The sequence below is a fragment of the Aspergillus eucalypticola genome, assembly GCF_003184535.1.
Source record: "Aspergillus eucalypticola CBS 122712 chromosome Unknown BO83scaffold_16, whole genome shotgun sequence".
Taxonomy (NCBI): domain Eukaryota; kingdom Fungi; phylum Ascomycota; class Eurotiomycetes; order Eurotiales; family Aspergillaceae; genus Aspergillus; species Aspergillus eucalypticola.
This window is the reverse complement of record NW_020290290.1, coordinates 153,623-171,418: the sequence shown is the minus strand read 5'-3', so window position 1 is coordinate 171,418 and position 17,796 is coordinate 153,623. Positions and strand designations below refer to the sequence as shown.

The window sequence follows — 17,796 nt, the reverse complement described above, 5'->3', positions numbered from 1 at the left end:
GCTCCGCTCGACTATTACTTACTTTGGTAAGTCTTGTTGCCAATGAACCTTTTCAGCCATTCACCCTTTCCTCTTTGCGATCAACATGCCACCCATGGCTAGGTGCTTGTAAAATGGAGCAGTAAACGCTCGGATGCAACATACCTCCACCGCAGCGCCAATGCTTATTTGCTCGCGACAACTGGGATAGAAAGACCGGACCTGGGGCGATCCTTAACAACAGGGTATATACGGTGCCCATGCCTTGTCTAGTTTGTACCAGCGTGCTGCACTTGCAAAGAACCGTCGCCTTGGTCGGTCCTTTGGTGTTTATTCCCAGAGCCATCCCCTCTTTCTAATCTCGTCGGCGTTAGCTCGCTGGGCCGATTACTGGTAAACCTGGCATTGAGCATGCTCACGCATTCCCGATGTTACCTCTCATTTGATTAATATAACCCATTGCTGTGATCTGCACAGTTGTCCTCTCCTTTTTGCTGTTTGCTCCTCGTTGATTTAGCGATCCTTTATCGAGTATTGTCCATAGTTTGCCGTAACCATGGCGCGACGGAGCTACCTCCTACCCACCATCATTCTCCTATGCATCACATACGCTCTTTTCTCGAGTCTACCGCCCGGTGCGGAGCCACATTATCACCACCATTTCAGAAATCCATACGACCCTCCCCCGCATAAGGAGGGTAGGATCCGTTGGCGGAAGCATGCCGAGCAGTACCCAATTTCGGATTATATCCCTCTTCCTTCGACTGCGCCATCCACTATTCCACGAATTCAGTACAAGTTCTCTAAGGAGTCGTGGTTTGCACGATGGGGACGGGTGAAAAGGCAGCGTGCGGTCAAGAAAGCATTCCAGCACGCGTGGAAAGGGTACAGGAACAATGCCTGGCTGGAAGACGAGCTCTCTCCCCTCACTGGTGGCCACCGCGAGACCTTTGCGGGCTGGGCGGCTACCTTGGTGGATTCCCTAGATACTCTCGTTATTATGGGACTCACTGAGGAGTTTGAGGAGGCCGTGAAAGCGCTTGAGTACATCGACTTCACTACCACCAGCGCCATTCAGATTAATGTCTTCGAGACTAACATTCGGTACTTGGGCGGGCTTCTGGGTGCCTACGACTTGACCCAGGGTAAATATCCGATTCTCCTAAAGAAGGCAGTGGAAATTGCGGACATGATTTATGGATCGTTTGACACTCGTAACCGAATGCCACAGTCGAGGTGGGAATGGACCAGGTAAGACACCCAGCAGATCCCTCGGTTGCCAAGCGATTCCTAGGTGTCGCTAGGGTACCATTATGACTCGGGCTGGGCCATGCTGACTGGGATCTAGATCTGCGGATGGTCTGAGCATCGAGCCGGGCCGAAACACCATACTTGCTGAACTCGGGTCATTGAACCTAGAATTCACGCGACTCTCTCAGCTAACAAAGGACCCTAAATACTTTGATGCTATCCAAAGGATAACGGATTTTCTCGAGGATACTCAGGAGACAACCGATGTACCTGGGATGTGGCCCATGATGGTCAATGCTAAGGACTTGGAATTCGCTGACCCCCGATTCACCATCGGAGGAATGGCTGACTCGACATATGAGTACCTCCCGAAAGAGCATATGCTTCTGGGAGGGCAGACCAGTCAGTACCGTAGAATGTACAACTCCTTCATGAAGGCGTTGAAGAGCCGCCTTCTCTTCCGCCCGATGACCGAAGACGGCCGAGATATCCTCTTTGCTGGGAACCTCCGCGTTACTGGATCTTCCAGCCGGAATAACCTAGAGCCCCAATGGGAGCATCTCAAGTGCTACCTCGGAGGTACTGTCGGCATAGGGTCCAAGGTGTTCGACCGACCCGAAGATTTGGCTGTCGCGCGGAAGTTGGTCGATGGGTGCATTTGGGCCTATGATATTATGCCGACCGGGATCATGCCAGAGATCTTGCATCTAACAGTGTGTAAGGACGATGACAATTGCCAGCTGCCTCGAAGCTCTCAGCCCACCAGCACCTCAAAGGATGGCAAGAAGTTGCCGCCAGGCGTGGCCGATATTCCTGACCCCAAGTATCTACTGCGGTATGTTCGTTCGATAATATGTGACGTTTGTGTTCTCCATCTAATCCCATTTCAGACCCGAAGCTATCGAGTCAGTTTTTATCATGTACCGTATAACAGGCGACCGGTCTCTGCAGGATGCGGCGTGGAGGATGTTCCAAAATATTGACAAGATGACGCGGACCTCGTTTGGACACGCAGCCATTTCCGATGTACGGGACCCCGAGTCGCCGCAGATGGACTACATGGAGAGTTTCTGGCTGGCAGAGACTCTAAAGTACTTTTACCTCATATTTTCCGAGCCGGACCTCGTGAACCTGGACGAATATGTGCTGTAAGTCTAACCCAACTCGTTTTCCCGATACTTCATGTGGACAGTTCACTAAATATTGAGCAGGAACACGGAAGCACACCCTTTCAAGCGTCCAACTGCTTCAAGTACATAATGCGATTGGGTTTTCTGTTTGTTATGAACATACATGGCGAACAGGCGTCGCCATCAGCGATTAACCTTTGACACCAGATGGTCTTTATACATATGAAAAACCATCTGATCAGTAAATAGTCTGTGAAGGCGTCACTGGTCTTTCCTATGGAGTTTCTCATTTATTAGAGCACTAATCATATAGAGGCGCTATGCTATACAATATATACATTTGAAAAAACGAGATTAGTCCATCACCGATAGGATGATAGTAGTAGCCCAGTACTACTACCTCCAATCAGCACCAGACATTCACAAATCAAAATGCCTATCATACTCAATTGTATACTCCACATCCTTCCGAATCATCATCCTTGCACTCCCACCATCACTTCCGACACTGCGCTGCCCATCCATCTCAACAAGTTCAATATCAGGTTCAGCCACAGGACCTGCCTGATGCTCACCATCAAACCTCCTCGATACCCTCCACGATCTCCTCTCCTCATGATTCATATAAGTCTGTCTTCCAGACCCCGCTTTAGACGAATCGACCTTCCACGACCGCGACACTCCACTCGTACTCTCGAGATTCGAATCACCCGCCGTCCCGTAGTTGGTGCTCACGGCCGCCATGAATGGCCGTAGACAAAAGATACTGCATGCCACGAGAGCGTAGTTGAGTTCGACCTGGGCCCAGATGATGGGTGTGACGACGGTTAGTGTGGGATCGGGGGAGTGGACGAGGAGTAGGATGGTGTAGATGTGGAAGACGGAAAAGATTATCAAGCTTGGTTTTGGAGACATAGGTGTCAGTATTGACCTGTGTCATTCGCTTTTTGCGCTGGGACTAAGGTAAAGGTAGGTAGGTAGCTAGGAAGGATGGTACTCACGGAAGCCGAAACATGAACGCAAATCCGATAGTCAGCTTGCGCTTGAGAGGCATGAATAGTCCCCAGAGTAGGAACACGGCTAGCCCAAAGATGTTCAATTCTGTCGCTATGTCTAATGCGACGATGAATTGCCAGCGTTTGGACTTGAGAGCGGATTGTTAGTCTTATTCTTCAGTAAATATGGTAGTTGTGGAAGGTGTATACCAGATTCACACATTGCCCTCCGGAACCCTTCCAGGGACGATTCAATTCGCAGTTCACCGCGATGGTGAAAACGGCCGGTATGACCCATGCCGTGCATAGAGCAAGAGTGGCTATGGAGGCTCGGTTATGCCATTTCTGGGGGGTGAGACGAAGGTAGATGCCGCAGACGCAGCATTTAGAGATGTAGACGGTAATTAGGTAGAGGATGTCGCTGACTGTGATGAGCTAATAATTGTCAGGAAGTAATTAGTATATCTTGCAAGTTGATGGTGAGGCTGTAGACGCACTTTTTGGATTTTATCCACCTGATACTGTTCCAGAAGGTGGATTGATGTCCCGAAACCATGTGACACGGCGTTAAAGAGGAGTGCTGCTTGCACGGTTGCTACTATCTATATCTCAACAATCCTCGTTAACACAGGTATTCAAGATCCAGATCACTTGACTTACCGTCGCTCCAAGGAGAAGATAATCATCAAATGCAAACGGCGGATGGAGAGCAATTCGCACATACAATCTGATAAAGAAGCTGACGAGAGATACGACCAAACCCAAAGCTCCAGTGATGATAGTCCAAGCTCCATGATGCAAATCATCTACCACTTGAAAAGGGGGAGATTGTCCCGGCGGGACATACGGGCCGCTCATGCTATGGCTGAGACAGGATGTGTTGATTGCCTCTCGGATCCTGGGAACAGATAAAGAAAGCAAAGACCATCATCTACGAAAAGCTTCGACCAGGATGGTGGAGATATGCTCTTATACAAGGTGGTATTGTTGCCTTTTTGCTTTTCCAGGATGCGCACTCATCGTGGCTGGTTGGCTGATTTTTTCTGTGACTGAGTTAGAACCCACGCATGCGATGCAAGATACATGATGCACGTCTAGCGATATACCTTTCTCTGGGCACACGGACCACATGCCAGGAAGATGGTGTCGGGGGGAAAGTAAATTCTCCATGGTTAGCCAGTTGAGAGGCGTAATCTGGGAGAGATCAGCAGGTCCGTTGCCTCGTCCTGGATTGCCAGAGGACGGATAATGTGCGTGAATATTCCTACAACTAATCATCGAGAGGCTAACTTGCTGTTTGAGGTAAAACATTGATTAGGAACTCTCTGAAGACCAGAACCTCTATGCCGATCTAGACCGCTAGATCAAGCGCTATCAAGGGGCTGCATATCAGCCCACGTTCAAGATGACGATCTGTCAGGTGGTACAGATGGGGTTCTGACGCAGCGTGTGGCTATGCCAAAGCAAAAAGCATATTGTCCTACAATGGTATGTCTCCAAGAAGGCTCGGGTGTTTCTAGCCTGCAGCTTGGTTCCGGCCCTTTGGGCTACAAGGGTACCGCCGTGAAAGAATACCCCGAGATTGTGTGGTGATCGATCATTTGTTGATGGCTCATGTCTCAATTGCTCCCTTCGTTCTGTCCTTGCCTGATCCCGATGAGTCCAACACTGCGCTCAACAACTTCACAGGGGCATTGCTATTTACGGTAGGGGACAAAGCAATATCTAATGCGGTGGTAAAAAAGATCAATATCGAGATCGACATTTATATTGTTCGCTTAAAGCCACAGACCCGTGCAACTCATAGTGATGGGCACATGCTCGTGAATCGAACGTGGGAGGTTGCCTTCTCTCCCCGCGGAGACTGGCTGCCTTCCCGTCTGTCCTACCCCTTACTTGGGATCAAAAATGGGAATCCTCATCCCGACAGCCAGGACATAGGCAAAGCCACCATAAATACCTCCAGGTAGAGGTTCTAGAGACTTTGCAGTATTGTTTGACGAGGTCTCAGTTTTGAGCCAAGGCATCAATGTCTTGGATATATCCGTCATTGTGCCCAACTGCGAGCTCGTATAGGGGTCCCGAGAATCACACAAGAAAAAGCAAGTATACTTGATCTGCGCTACGAAGCCACCAATACGCGCATAAATTCCAGGATATGTTTCAGAATTGCCTTTATCTAGCATGTCGTGTCCGGCTGAAGATTGTGACCCAGCGCCACAAGAATGCGTTGACACGGATTAATTGATACCCATCTGCCTACCGTCCCAAAGAGAATAACGGCCATTGTCTGTGCCTGAAATCTCGCAGTGTCTGTCCCAACTGAGATCATACACCCTTGGTCATTAGTCTTCATCATGGCCCTCGAGAGTGGCAACATCGAAGGGCGAATATATGTGGAAGGTCCTCAGAATGTTGAGAAAGCACCCAAGGGCCTTGTGGCCCCTAAGTACATGGGTACTATAAGAGACCAGCGCGACATGAGTGCTCTGGGTCGTGCCCAGGTCTTAAGGGTAGGATGCTAATTTCTATGCTATAGCTGTCGTATGCTAATGCAAGATAGCGAAATTTTAGATTCATCTCAATCCTTGGATTCGGCTGTACATTGATCTCCACATGGGAGGTCATCTTAACGTGAGTACTACTACAGAACTATAGTTCATTGATTAATATATGAGCAGGTTATTGACCAGTGGCCTGACAGATGGAGGGACTGCTGGGTTGATATGGGGTTTCATCATCGTCACAGCCGGCTTCGCGCTTGTCTTTGCCAGCATAGCTGAGATGGCATCTATGTACGTCTTAAGCCCCTTGAGTATGTATTGCTCGGAAGGAGAAACAAAATATCCTAATAAGAGATCAAAGGTCACCAACATCAGGTGGTCAATATCACTGGGTATCAGAATTCGCTCCTCGCAGGGGGCAGAAGTTTTTGAGCTATATAACGGGTATGTCGAGCATATATGCGCTCTCCCAGCCCAAGACTGACAAAGACGCCAGGATGGCTGTGTGCAACAGGTTGGCAATGTGCCATTGTAGCCATTGCATATTTAGCAGGTACAATAATTCAAGGGTTGATAGTGCTAAATCATCCGACATACGAATTCGAGCGGTGGCACGGTACTCTGCTGGTTATAGCTATCACGGCATTTTCGATCCTATTCAACACATTTCTAGCCAAGAATCTCCCTATGGTTGAGGGACTGATACTCATCATTCATGTTGTGGGTCTATTTGCTATCATTATCCCACTTTGGGTACTTGCTCCTCGAAATAGCGCAAAGGCTGTCTTTACAGAATTCTACGATGGAGGCGGATGGGGAAGTCCTGGCACCGCTACCCTTGTCGGCTTGTCAACTACTATAACTTCCATGATTGGATATGATTGCTCTGTTCATATGTGTATGTGCCTCTTCATCCTCGAAAGTCTGGTTCTAATACAAAGATAGCGGAAGAGATTAAGGACGCATCAGAAACACTCCCGAAGGCTATGATGTCTGCAGTGGGTGTTAATGGCATTCTTGGATTCATCATGATTGTTACCCTATGCTTTACTCTGGGAGATGTCAACAACATCTTGCAGAGTCCAACTGGATTTCCGTTCATCCAGATATTCTACAACACTACCCGCAGCTATGCAGCAGCAAACACCATGGCAGCTATACTGGTCATCACACTGACCGCCAGCACAATCACCGAAGTAGCCACAGCATCCCGCCAACTGTGGTCATTTGCGCGAGACCAAGGACTCCCATTCTCGTCTTTCTTTGCATATGTAAGTACTATCATACCACAGCTACTATCAGTTCCAGTGACTCACGTATCAATGCACAGGTCACTCCCGGCTGGAATATACCTCTGAACTCTGTCCTCGTCTCACTTGTCGTTACTGCACTCTTAAGCCTCATCAACATCGGGTCCAACCTAGCTCTGAACGCTGTTATCTCATTGACAATAACATCACTCATGTCAGCCTACATCCTGTCCATCGGGTGTGTTCTGCTGAAGCGACTGCGCGGAGAAAAGCTCCCACCGCGACGATGGTCGCTCGGCCGGTTCGGAATGGGCATCAATATTGCTAGTCTCGCATTTCTATTTCCGATATTTGTCTTTTCGTTCTTTCCACTGACAAAGACCGTGGATGCGCATAGTATGAACTGGAGTGTCGTTATGTACCTGGCAATGGTTGGGTTTGCATCGGTGTATTATTACTTCTGGGGGAGATACCAGTTCATTGCACCAGTGGCATTGGTAAAGAGGGACATTGATTTGAATGATATGTGAGGGCTGAGTGCAGTGTATAGCAGTACGCTTGTTTTGTATATGATACAGTCTAATAACTACCGTATGTACATACATCCAACGTAAGAACCTTATATCGAGCGTTCAACCATTTATCTAAAGGAACACGAGTACAAAATGAGCTCTTTCTATACGCAAGACAAAGTCGCAGCCATCTAATGATTATCACTTCCCACCATACTCCCACACAAACAACAACACACTAGAACCAACTATTACTAGACACAAAATCGGACCAGGAAGCGGCCCAGTCCAGGGTAAACCCCGGAAATTGGGTGTCCAACTCACCCGCGGAAATGCTACCCTGCATAAATGACCAATGCACAACAACTAGTAACTATTACCTCCGCGCAAGCAAACACACACTTACACAATCACAGATCAACCGGAGCTATCGAGTCCACGGAACAACATGCCAATACTTACATCATCAGACAGGGATATATTTACCGCTTTCTCAGCCTTGAAACGCGGCCGGTCATTCTCTGTCGGGCACATCGGGACGGAATAAATACCTGATCGGTCATCATCCCTGCCGTGTGTCAGAGAGTGTGTTGTTATGCCAGTGTAACCGTGCGCGCGCGGCGTCATAACCTCTCCAGAAATGGGACGGGTTAGAGGCTTACGGAAGATCCAGGAGTGTCGATTACACCTGATAATAATAACAAGAGGTGTAGTAGAGCAAAAAGGACTCATACTTGCAAAATAGCGGCATACCAAACAAGATGAGCAGCGAGAACAACACAAAAAAAGTACGGAGACACAACGTACTTTCTAACCCACGCCAACCCATAACAGTAGAGACCGTCGCATCAAAAGGAACCCACCCACACGCTCGATTTAGTCACTAGTGAATAAATAACTAACTAACTAGCTGATTACGTAGTTAGTTCTATCTAGTAGATAGCGTCTTCCCGTCCAGCCCCAGAGCCTTGGGTTCTAGCTTCGATCAGATAAGCCCGCCTCCCCGCTGGGTATGTATGCCGAAGGGGGTTGGTTGGTTGGATGGATAGGGTGGGTGATCCTAATTGCGTAACGCGAACCCAGGTAGGCCCAGACCAAGTGTGTCTGTCTGTCTGTCTGAGACCAGAGGAAAGAAGCGCAATATTCAGCTTTCATCTGCTGCTACATCGGACACTCCGACGATAGCATATTCTGTGTGTGTGTGCCACTCACCCCCTTACAGGAGAAACATGAGCCAGAGGCAATGGTTGATTCAATGAATGAATGAATGAATGCACGGGGACACTCGTAACTCCGTAATTCCGGAGTCCGCTGCATCATATTGTGTAATCTGATCATACAGCTAGCCTCTTCTTCCTCCCCTGATCTTCATTCTTCCCCAGCCCGCTATGGAGAACGACGGGTCATGTCAAGTTCCAGAACGTTTTGGTGTGGTGCTAGTTGTGTTCTGGAAAGTGAGGAGGAGCTATTGGATTTAGCGCTACTGATGATGATGTTATTATTGGGAATTATGAGCAGCTTTCGTTGGGAAAACAGGGCAAATGTACTCCGGCGGAAAGGAGGTCCCCCTTCATTTTAATACATTACTCAAGGAGGTTAAATTCATATCTGATTGATTGATTTGATTGATATGGTGAACGCGTCGGCCGATGTCGGAATGTGCCCCACTCGGAGGCCCGAGTGACCTGTCACATGCGGTTACACGGTTTCCGGTGAACGGATGGCTTTTTTTTTGTCATAATGGGTACGGTGTGGATTGGTTGAGGGTTGAGCAGTACACATTTCTGGTTGCGTGTATGTTGAGAACCAAAGGAAATATTAGATTTTTACTCGTGATGGGTTGGGGTTACTGTCATGGTAAATGGGAAGAAAGGGAAGGAGAGCTATCAGCCGAGGTGGGATGACACACGGATGACCGGACACAGAACGCGACAAAGTTATCTGATCCGTATCCAGACTAGCCACCGATCACGTGAACGGTCAGCGGTATGTGCAACCCGGGAAGGATTGTCGTTCTCTCATCCTGGAAGAATATGGGGAAAGCTATGGAAATTGTGTCGGAGGGAGTTTCCGATGTAGTATCCCAGGTTTGTTCAATAATATGGGATAGCTTGATAGCATTGAAAGAGGAAATGCCCAGACAAGTTGGCTTAACCGAGGACCGATCCTTGCCTTGAAGGTGGGTGAGACCGGATCAGATTAGATCGGTAACGTAACCCGGCTGTTGCAATGTTACGTACCGGTACGAGAGGAATTGGGAGATTGCCGCTGTCAGGCCACTTGCAATGGCCGGATGAACGATCTGAATGCGGTCGTGGCAAGTGATCACAGGCAGTTCTGGGGGTGGGGGAAGCAATGGCTGATTAGCTAGGGAGAGGGTAAATATTTCACGCAAGCCTGATATCATATCCAACCCGGGATAAGGAATCCATCCAGCTAGGCTGGCAGGGCAGTCCATTCATTTGTCTCCAATTACTACCAGGTCGAGTAAACTGTCCCGCTAGCTGCAGATCGGGCTGCCAACTCGACTGTTTCCCCGCGGGGGTCTCAACCCTGAGATGGTCTGATTGGTGAGATAAGTTTGTAGTCACCGGAGTACATGGAAGACCTTATCAGAAGAAGACCAAAAGATGTGTCAAAAGATTCCAGGTTCAAACCCCTTCTTTGAGGGTAAAAAAGCCAAATTGCCTTGCGTGGGATAAACGCTTCCGTCGGTCATGGACAAGACGGGTAAAGTAAGTTACAGACAGACGGTAATGACGGGAGGTTCACCGACGGGGGGCGAGTGGCAAGTCCGACCGTGGATTTCGTACCAGTTATTCATGATTGAATAATGATTGTGTGCGACAAAACAAGTCCGTCTTCTCTTCTTCATGGCTCTTTTTTTCCACTTTACTCCCCTCCAGCCCGGCCACTTATCTGATTCTTTTTTTTCGCACGTGCTTGAAATCCAGTTCATCCCCCAGCTGTCTTGACTGGAGTCACAGCTAAAATCCAGCACACCTGCCCTCGTCTCGAAAAGACTTATCTCTTGCTCTCACGTCCACCCGGTCGGACTACCGGAATCCTCCGTACGCCAAAAGGACGCCAACAGGCGAAAGGATCCCGACTAAGTAGCGACTAAATCGCCCACCATCTGATGTGCATCGTCGTCTAGTCTATCGGAACCGTTATCCCGGTGCCCTCTGCCCCAGGCGAACTGCTTCCCGTCTAATTTGATTCCACCCCCATTCTTCGACCATTCACCATCATCCTCACCCACTGCTGACCTGTTCTCTCCGATTGCTGCTGGTCTGATTCGGGTCTCCATCACGGTTGCGGTGTCCACTAGCTGACCCGATCCACTGGCCTTCTGTTCCAATCCCCTTTTTGTGGCTCTTCTTTCCTACATTTGACCAGCCATTATCTTGCGATTGCGTGGTCTTCGACTTTTGTCTGCTATCCTCTCTTCCTCTTCGCCAATTCCTCTGGGTTGGCGACTTATCACCAATTGTCGTATCTTCCGCTGTCATAGAACCGCAATGGGTATGGTTAACATTCTCTCTCGCGCGTACTACTACATTGATGTCATTGACAATTGCTGATATCAATTCTCTGAACAGTTCACGCCGTACTTCCTCCACCGCCGCCGTCGAGGCCTGTGACGTCGCGGACGTCACTTGTTCCTAATGTGGAGCATGCGATCGTTCCCCGGTCGTCTACCTCCCACCCTGACAATCCGGTTCCAGAGGAGCCTCGTGGCGTTCGATCGCTCTCGATAACCGATGTGAACTTCAGTGTTTCCACTCCATCATCGCCAGAGACAGATACTACCGGTTCAGGGACAAGCTCGGGTGTCCAGACCCCTGCCACCGAACTTCAATCCGAAGCTGAAGATTCTACCCGCGATGGCCCCGAAAAGAAACGACGAGCATCCACCGTGCTCATTTCTCAGAACTCTGATGATATGAGACGTATTCTGGAGAACGTGGGATCTAGCGGTACACAGAAGCTTCAGCCACTTTGCTGCGGTGGTGGATGCTGCCGCAGCAAGCCCTTGGTAAACTTCACTCCTCCACTGGCTGGAGTGAAGGCCATTACTCCTCCGGATAACAAGGCCTACCAATGCCTGAAGCTCAATGTGGATTATCTCACCTTGGACAGCGAGCTGAGCAACGTTGCCCCTTTGCCCGAGAAGACTGTCTCCTTTTCGTCCGTCCCAGGCTACGCAGTAGATGTGCAGCTGGGTCCGGCAGACCATCCTCCTTCTTTCGTCCAGCCTCACCCACCGTACAATGTCTACCGTGCGCCCTTGTACCATGCGCGCGAGCTGACAGGGTCAGGTGCCGAGAAGAGGACGTATCACTTTGACATTGACGTCACCGACTACCCTGCGGAGAGTGGAAACGTCGATTTCATTGTGGGCGGCGCCATTGGAGTGTGTCCTAAGAACAAAGAGGAGGAGGTTGATGACATCTTTGACCAGCTTGGTGTTCCCAAGTTTCTCCGTGATAAGAAGATCGTCGTGCGCACTGAGAAAGGCCGCTGGCCTACCATCTGGGGAGACGACCAGCCCCGGGAATTGATCACCACCCGGCGGGAACTGCTGAGCTGGTGCTCCGATATCCAGAGTTATGCTCCCAACAAGGCTCTGTTCCGCCTACTCGGCGAATATGCCAGCGATCCTAGCGAAAAGAAGATTCTCTTGTTCCTTTCCTCCGCCCAGGGCCAAGGTGCTTTCTGTGACCTGCGCACCAGCTCCCACGTCACCGTCTCCCAGTTGCTTCACGCATTCCCTTCCTCTCACCCTCCCTTGGATCACCTTCTCTCCGTCCTGAATACCCTCATGCCCCGCTTCTACTCCTTGTCCCAAGATCCGCTACTATCGTGCAAGCAGAAGGGCTCCGTGACTCGGCGTGTGATCGAGGTTGCGGTAACTGTGGCCGAGTCGGAGGACTGGAAGGGAGGCCTCCGTACTGGTGTGGGATCTGGGTACCTCGAGCGCGTTGCACGTCGATTGATTGACGCTGAGAAGAAGGGCATCGACCCGCAGACTCTTGATCTCCACGTACCCATGTTCCGAGGCCTGATGGCCAACCCTCTAGCCAAGCGCTTCGCATCGGATGGCCCCATGCTGCTTATCGGAGCGGGTGTCGGCATTGCTCCGTTCCGCGGTTTCGTGCAGCGACGCCTGCAGTCCGCCAATTGTGCAAACAAGGTTTGGGTGCTGCAGGGTGTTCGCGACTCTTTGCTGGACGAGCTCTACCGCGGCGAGTGGGGTGTCGAAGAAGAAAAGGTGCGAACAGTCGTCCAGAGCCGTCGCGGCGAGAGCAAGTACGTTCAAGAGGAGGTTCGGAACCAAGCTGATCTGGTCTGGTACGTGATCAATGCTTTGGACGGACGTGTCTTTGTCTGTGGTAGCGGAAAGGGCATGGGAGAGGGTGTTGAAGCCGCCCTGGTCGACGTAGCCATGGCCAAGGGTAACCTTAACATGGAAGAAGCGACGTTGTTCTGGGAGAATAAGAAGGAAGCTGGACAGTATATTGCTGTAAGTGTGATCTGCCGACTCATTTTGAACATTGAAACTAACTCCCGAACCAGGAAACATGGTAAATCCCATGAGCAACATACGAAGCTAGCCAAATTGACTTTGGCTTTACTGCGCCATGCTGTGCAATCTGATGCACTGACTTTGCATGATAAATCCACAACATACATGCTTTGCTACAACTTTCATTTCCATTCGAATCTGTATGACATCGATCATCTTGCCGGGTATCTTGATTTTAATATTGCTTTAGCGGGAATGGTTTTTGCTTGTTTTGTTTTCGATATCTTTTGTTATACTTGTATCTACGGTTGATCCGGGATTACCGTCGAAGAACGGGATGGGCATGATAGATTAGTACTTACCTGGTAGCGATACCTAATACATGGGTTGTGTACAATTTGCAGAAGCAGGCGTAGAGTATAGTAAGCAGCCTAGCGAGATGTCATTGGCATGTAGTTGAGTCCGTCTTAGTGGCCTCTGGTGATGGCCTTCGTGACGAATATAAAAATGTACTAGTCCAGTAACAGCCATTCCATACCTGATGTACTCATGGTACTCGCTCTTTCTCATCTTCATCTTGATATACTAGTAGTATTACTATGAATTAATTTCGCTCAAGTGAAGCCATAACTATGATGTTGGTCTGCTACTACTTACTACGGCACTGCTTCTAGTACAAATATCTATATATATATATATGTATGTTACATATTCACTGAACACCAACTACCATAACCACCACCACCACTACTTCGTACCTATCTCCATCTCACCACTTGAAAGCATCAACTATCATATGAAACCAAATCGACCTAAAGCAGCAAGCAATTTCACCCCCTCCCCTTCAGCTACGTTACTAACAGTTACTCGCTGGAACCGCCCAGTTGCCCGTGGTGCGATGAACAAGTTTCAATGCCATGTATGTCACAACAGTCACTACTACTTTTAAGTGCTGATACTATTGGTGATGGAATTAGATAAATGTATATATAGTATATATATATATGAGGTTATTAGAAAGTATTATCGTAATTCAAACCGAATTCGGCCAGAAGAAGTCAGACACTTCCGTAGCACACCCTAACGTTTTTATCAGCCCTAACTAGTAGATACAGGCGGTACGTCTTCGTGTAGACTATATACTTTCTCTCTATTCATGTATATACATATATATATAGATTGATAGATAGATAGATGGATAGATAGTGTATACAGAATACTAAAGTAAAAACCTCAGAACTTCTTATTACACTCGGTATAGAGACAGTGAAGGGAGAAATATAAAAATGAAGAACTCTGCTTCATTATCTTCCTAAAGATACATCAATAGATAAATTTATCCTTCCTGGCACCGGGCATATATCTAGTTTTCCCATCTTCTACAGTGGTTCATAGTTAGCAGCCGCGGTGATCGAATTCACTACACCTTGTACGAGCATGCAGTCGAGAAACCTCTCTCTCAAATGGCTTTTTTTTTGATCTTTTGTAGGAGTGTCATCCAGGGTGGTATATATATATATATATACAACATCCACAATGATACTGTACCTCTCTCACCCTCTCTATTTCTCTCACTTTAAGTCTCTTCAATAACTCAATCCCAATTTTCGGGACAACCTGACTAGTTCCTAGCACCCAGGTAAGTAAGGCTGTGGTTTATATGGCATTTAGTATTGATGGTTATGTAGGTACTAAAGTCAAGTCTAATAGTAAACGATTAAGAAGAAAGAAAACGTGGGTTAGTTTGGAGTAGGTGGTATCAAGAAGGAATTGGCCTTTTATTCATCAAAGGAGATTTTGATGGGGTGGTACTTATTTACTGTTGTCCCTGTCGATTTGATGTCTATATGTGAAGATGTTGGGTATACGTGTGTCGAAGGACGGAATGTAGATAAGACGGATTATGAGGAGGAGGAGGAGGAGGAGTTATATCACTGGCTATACTGATTAATTAAATTGTTGTTTAGATTGTTGGATGTAGTCTGTAGACTAGAAATCTTGCTTACTGATGAGTAGGAATTATCTTTTGCTATGATAAATGTTCAATTGCCCGCATCTGGGACGGAGAGGCGTCAATGTCACGTAGTATCCCATCTACTACTAGTTATATAGTAAGTTCAAAGTTTATGTATGTGTACTACAATTGTTGAGTTATTGAACTGGTGAACCAGGGAATGGTACTCAAACAAGGTTATATTACTTAGTAGTTCCAAAGTAGTAGGTAGTATTCACTCCGCGATAGTTTAGTGAGCCGTACATATATATAAATGATCTAGCTACTAATTACATAGAAGCCAAATCTTGTACGGGTAAAGTTAACGTTCTGTGAAGGGAGGAACGGGGAGGTATCTAGTGGACAATGTATCAAGGGATAAAGCCAGATCGGACAATAGACACATTGTCACGCAGGGGGCTAATGTCAGATGACTGCTGGCATAGGATGGCAAGGCTTAATAGAGGGGTAGTAGTAAAGATTGCACGGCGCATGAAATGGTAGGTAAAAGCTCCCCACTCAGATTGCGTAAGACCCCTGAAGGCACATATATGCAGGTTGGTTAGTGTGTGTGTGTGTGTGGCGACAGACAAGGGGCAATGGTTGGTGTGTATACAAAGTTGAACTATCATAGTTGTATAACTTCGAAGTGGGCGGGTTGTCAGGACAGGAATCTCGCGACCAATGTCGTATAACCAGGCCTGGTGTTTACCCCACCATATGACTCGCAAAGGCAACTCTAAACCAAAGCATAAGCCCACTCGGTGTTACCTTTCCATCAGGGCACAAGCCTGGACCTGGTCTGGCCTGGCTGACTTAACCTATCCCGGGACATGTGTATCTGGTATGTTCAACCCGCCAATCAGACAGCGCCGGCTACTTCTTCCTACCCATCAGAAGCCCCGGTGAATCAAAACAACTCTTCAAGTTTCACTCACACCCATCAGATGACACGAGCCAGGAGTCGTGAAAGGGTGCTGTGGATAGGATCATCGCGCTATGAACATCCACCAGGCGACAGCACGCCAGGCAGCAAGAATCCCGACATGGCACCCACGTCATGCCGGTACGTCTCGCGACGAGACATGCATTTTTGAGTTTCACGACAGTGTCAAATCTAATACATATCACACTGGAATAGGGCAAGGAAACGAGGGATGAATTCAACGGCGTAGATAGAGTTATGACCCTTGTTTCAAAATCGCTTCGGGCTGTAATGCGAAACGTTGGTGACGGATTCAAGCAGGGAATCAGCTGGTGTCTAAATAGAAACAGTAGGGTTTAAAAGTCGATTGGTCCATCTGTTGGTGAGGAATATGATGGCAGATTAAAGGACTATACAAGCATAGGTTAATCAATCATTCAGTAGATTGAATCGGAGGATGCCGGAATTTGGCCCCCGAGAAGTCTGTATCCCCTTTCGGGCCCTCCTCCCCCCCGGACGCGGGCACGGAATTTCAAGGGAAACCTTCTCTGGGACAACATACTTGGAAGGTTACTAACGAGGCACATACAGGACCAGAACCATGGCTCCCGACCCACTAATGCACACAATGTCTGGCACTCATCCCTAGTTTCCCATCCCAAACACAGAACAAGGGAGAGGGAAAGAGAGGGGGAGAGGAAAGGGGAAAGGGAGAGAGGCTGAATAACGATGCCATTACTCCATAATGCTCTAGGAAACCGGGGGTAGATACTCACCCCAATCGCTTTTTTTGTTTTCCCCCAACCACTCCGTTATTTCGATCGCTAGTTTGCATAAACAGGAACAAAATCACCCCACACCAATGCAGCAGCAGAAGCGCGATTCCGACTTTCAAACAACGGCCGTCATGTCTATTTTAGGCAGGTTAAACCCCGGAAGAAAAACAAGTCTGAACTGTGCAGATTGGCGCGGTTGATCACAATGCCATGCTGTGATTTTCTGATCAGCAGCAGCCGTCTCTATCATAGGTCGATCCTCCGCTCAGCCAGACGAACTGATGGGGCCGAGAAGAAAGGGGGGCCATTGGCTTAGGAGGTGGGAGGCCAGAACCCAAATAAGTGATCGGACACGCTGGTTGCCGCAGCAGGAATATGGTGCGGCCTTTCCCTGCCATGTTCTAGAAGGCCATTGTTCTTTTTTTGGGGCGGGGAGGAGATGGAGATGGGGGAGAGAGGAAGCCCGTGGCGGTCCATCTCTGCTGGGGAGTAAGTAGAGTTCAAGGAGGAGTTTGGTTACAGCCTCGGGTTAAGTTTGGGGCTAGTGATAGATGCAATAGAACCTCAGGCTATTGAAGGCGCCATTCTGAACTGGGCAGTTGGTACCCGCGAAGGAGGCGCCCCAAAACGGGGAAAACCTCGGAGATTTCTCACCGTCAATCAATGCATCAGGAAAGTTTTTGGAGAAGATCTCGTGGGCGGCGATGGCGGGTGAGACATCCTGGAACCGGGTATGATGTCAGTCGCGTTCCCAAGGGAAAGTTTGTTCGTTTTTGACTTACTCCTCGCATGAAGGTGCCAGCATCTGAATTGGACAAGCCATTTTGAGATGCAGCACAAAGTAAGGTGGTGATACTACTGATATGTACCTTTTATGATAATAAAGTCCATTCTGGGTTTAATGGGGTATCTCTTTTCCTTTATCCAACCTTGCCCTACTACAATCACGGG

The 17,796-nt window shown here is 48.4% G+C and overlaps 5 protein-coding genes across 5 annotated transcripts; 3 read left to right on the top strand and 2 right to left on the bottom strand.

Moving 5' to 3' along the window:
* Positions 1-330: 330 nt before the first annotated feature.
* BO83DRAFT_56248 (glycoside hydrolase family 47 protein) lies at positions 331-2,635 on the top strand. The gene is made up of 4 exons (XM_025537433.1): positions 331-1,230; positions 1,328-2,065; positions 2,121-2,378; positions 2,442-2,635. Exons 1-4 carry the CDS (start codon positions 536-538, stop codon positions 2,488-2,490), a joined length of 1,740 nt encoding a protein of 579 aa, XP_025386901.1. The 5' UTR covers positions 331-535; the 3' UTR covers positions 2,491-2,635.
* A 145-nt stretch (positions 2,636-2,780) lies between these two features.
* BO83DRAFT_418033 (uncharacterized protein) lies at positions 2,781-4,213 on the bottom strand (the record flags this gene model as incomplete). The annotated part of the gene is made up of 5 exons (XM_025534799.1): positions 2,781-3,291; positions 3,362-3,504; positions 3,566-3,790; positions 3,853-3,957; positions 4,016-4,213. 5 exons carry the CDS (start codon positions 4,211-4,213, stop codon positions 2,781-2,783), a joined length of 1,182 nt encoding a protein of 393 aa, XP_025386900.1.
* Positions 4,214-5,712: 1,499 nt separating this feature from the next.
* On the top strand, positions 5,713-7,639 carry BO83DRAFT_428080 (putative GABA permease; the record flags this gene model as incomplete). The annotated part of the gene is made up of 7 exons (XM_025535392.1): positions 5,713-5,868; positions 5,919-5,989; positions 6,037-6,150; positions 6,221-6,303; positions 6,356-6,757; positions 6,805-7,130; positions 7,190-7,639. The coding sequence occupies 7 exons, from the start codon at positions 5,713-5,715 to the stop codon at positions 7,637-7,639; spliced, it is 1,602 nt and encodes a 533-aa protein (XP_025386899.1).
* A 3,503-nt stretch (positions 7,640-11,142) lies between these two features.
* Positions 11,143-13,463, top strand: BO83DRAFT_389774 (FAD binding domain protein; the record flags this gene model as incomplete). The annotated part of the gene is made up of 2 exons (XM_025532823.1): positions 11,143-11,146; positions 11,224-13,463. The coding sequence occupies 2 exons, from the start codon at positions 11,143-11,145 to the stop codon at positions 13,461-13,463; spliced, it is 2,244 nt and encodes a 747-aa protein (XP_025386898.1).
* A 3,183-nt stretch (positions 13,464-16,646) lies between these two features.
* Positions 16,647-17,246, bottom strand: BO83DRAFT_379319 (uncharacterized protein; the record flags this gene model as incomplete). The annotated part of the gene is made up of 1 exon (XM_025531479.1): positions 16,647-17,246. One exon carries the CDS (start codon positions 17,241-17,243, stop codon positions 17,073-17,075), a length of 171 nt encoding a protein of 56 aa, XP_025386897.1. The 3' UTR covers positions 16,647-17,072.
* Positions 17,247-17,796: the final 550 nt, after the last annotated feature.

Bases quoted from the DNA above. Each gene is read 5' to 3' on its own strand.
- BO83DRAFT_56248 (XM_025537433.1), top strand. From the start codon at position 536: ATGGCGCGACGGAGCTACCTCCTACCCACCATCATTCTCCTATGCATC. The intron at 1,231-1,327 runs GTAAGACACCCA...ACTGGGATCTAG, and splicing joins TCGAGGTGGGAATGGACCAG to ATCTGCGGATGGTCTGAGCA. The intron at 2,379-2,441 runs GTAAGTCTAACC...AATATTGAGCAG, and splicing joins AACCTGGACGAATATGTGCT to GAACACGGAAGCACACCCTT.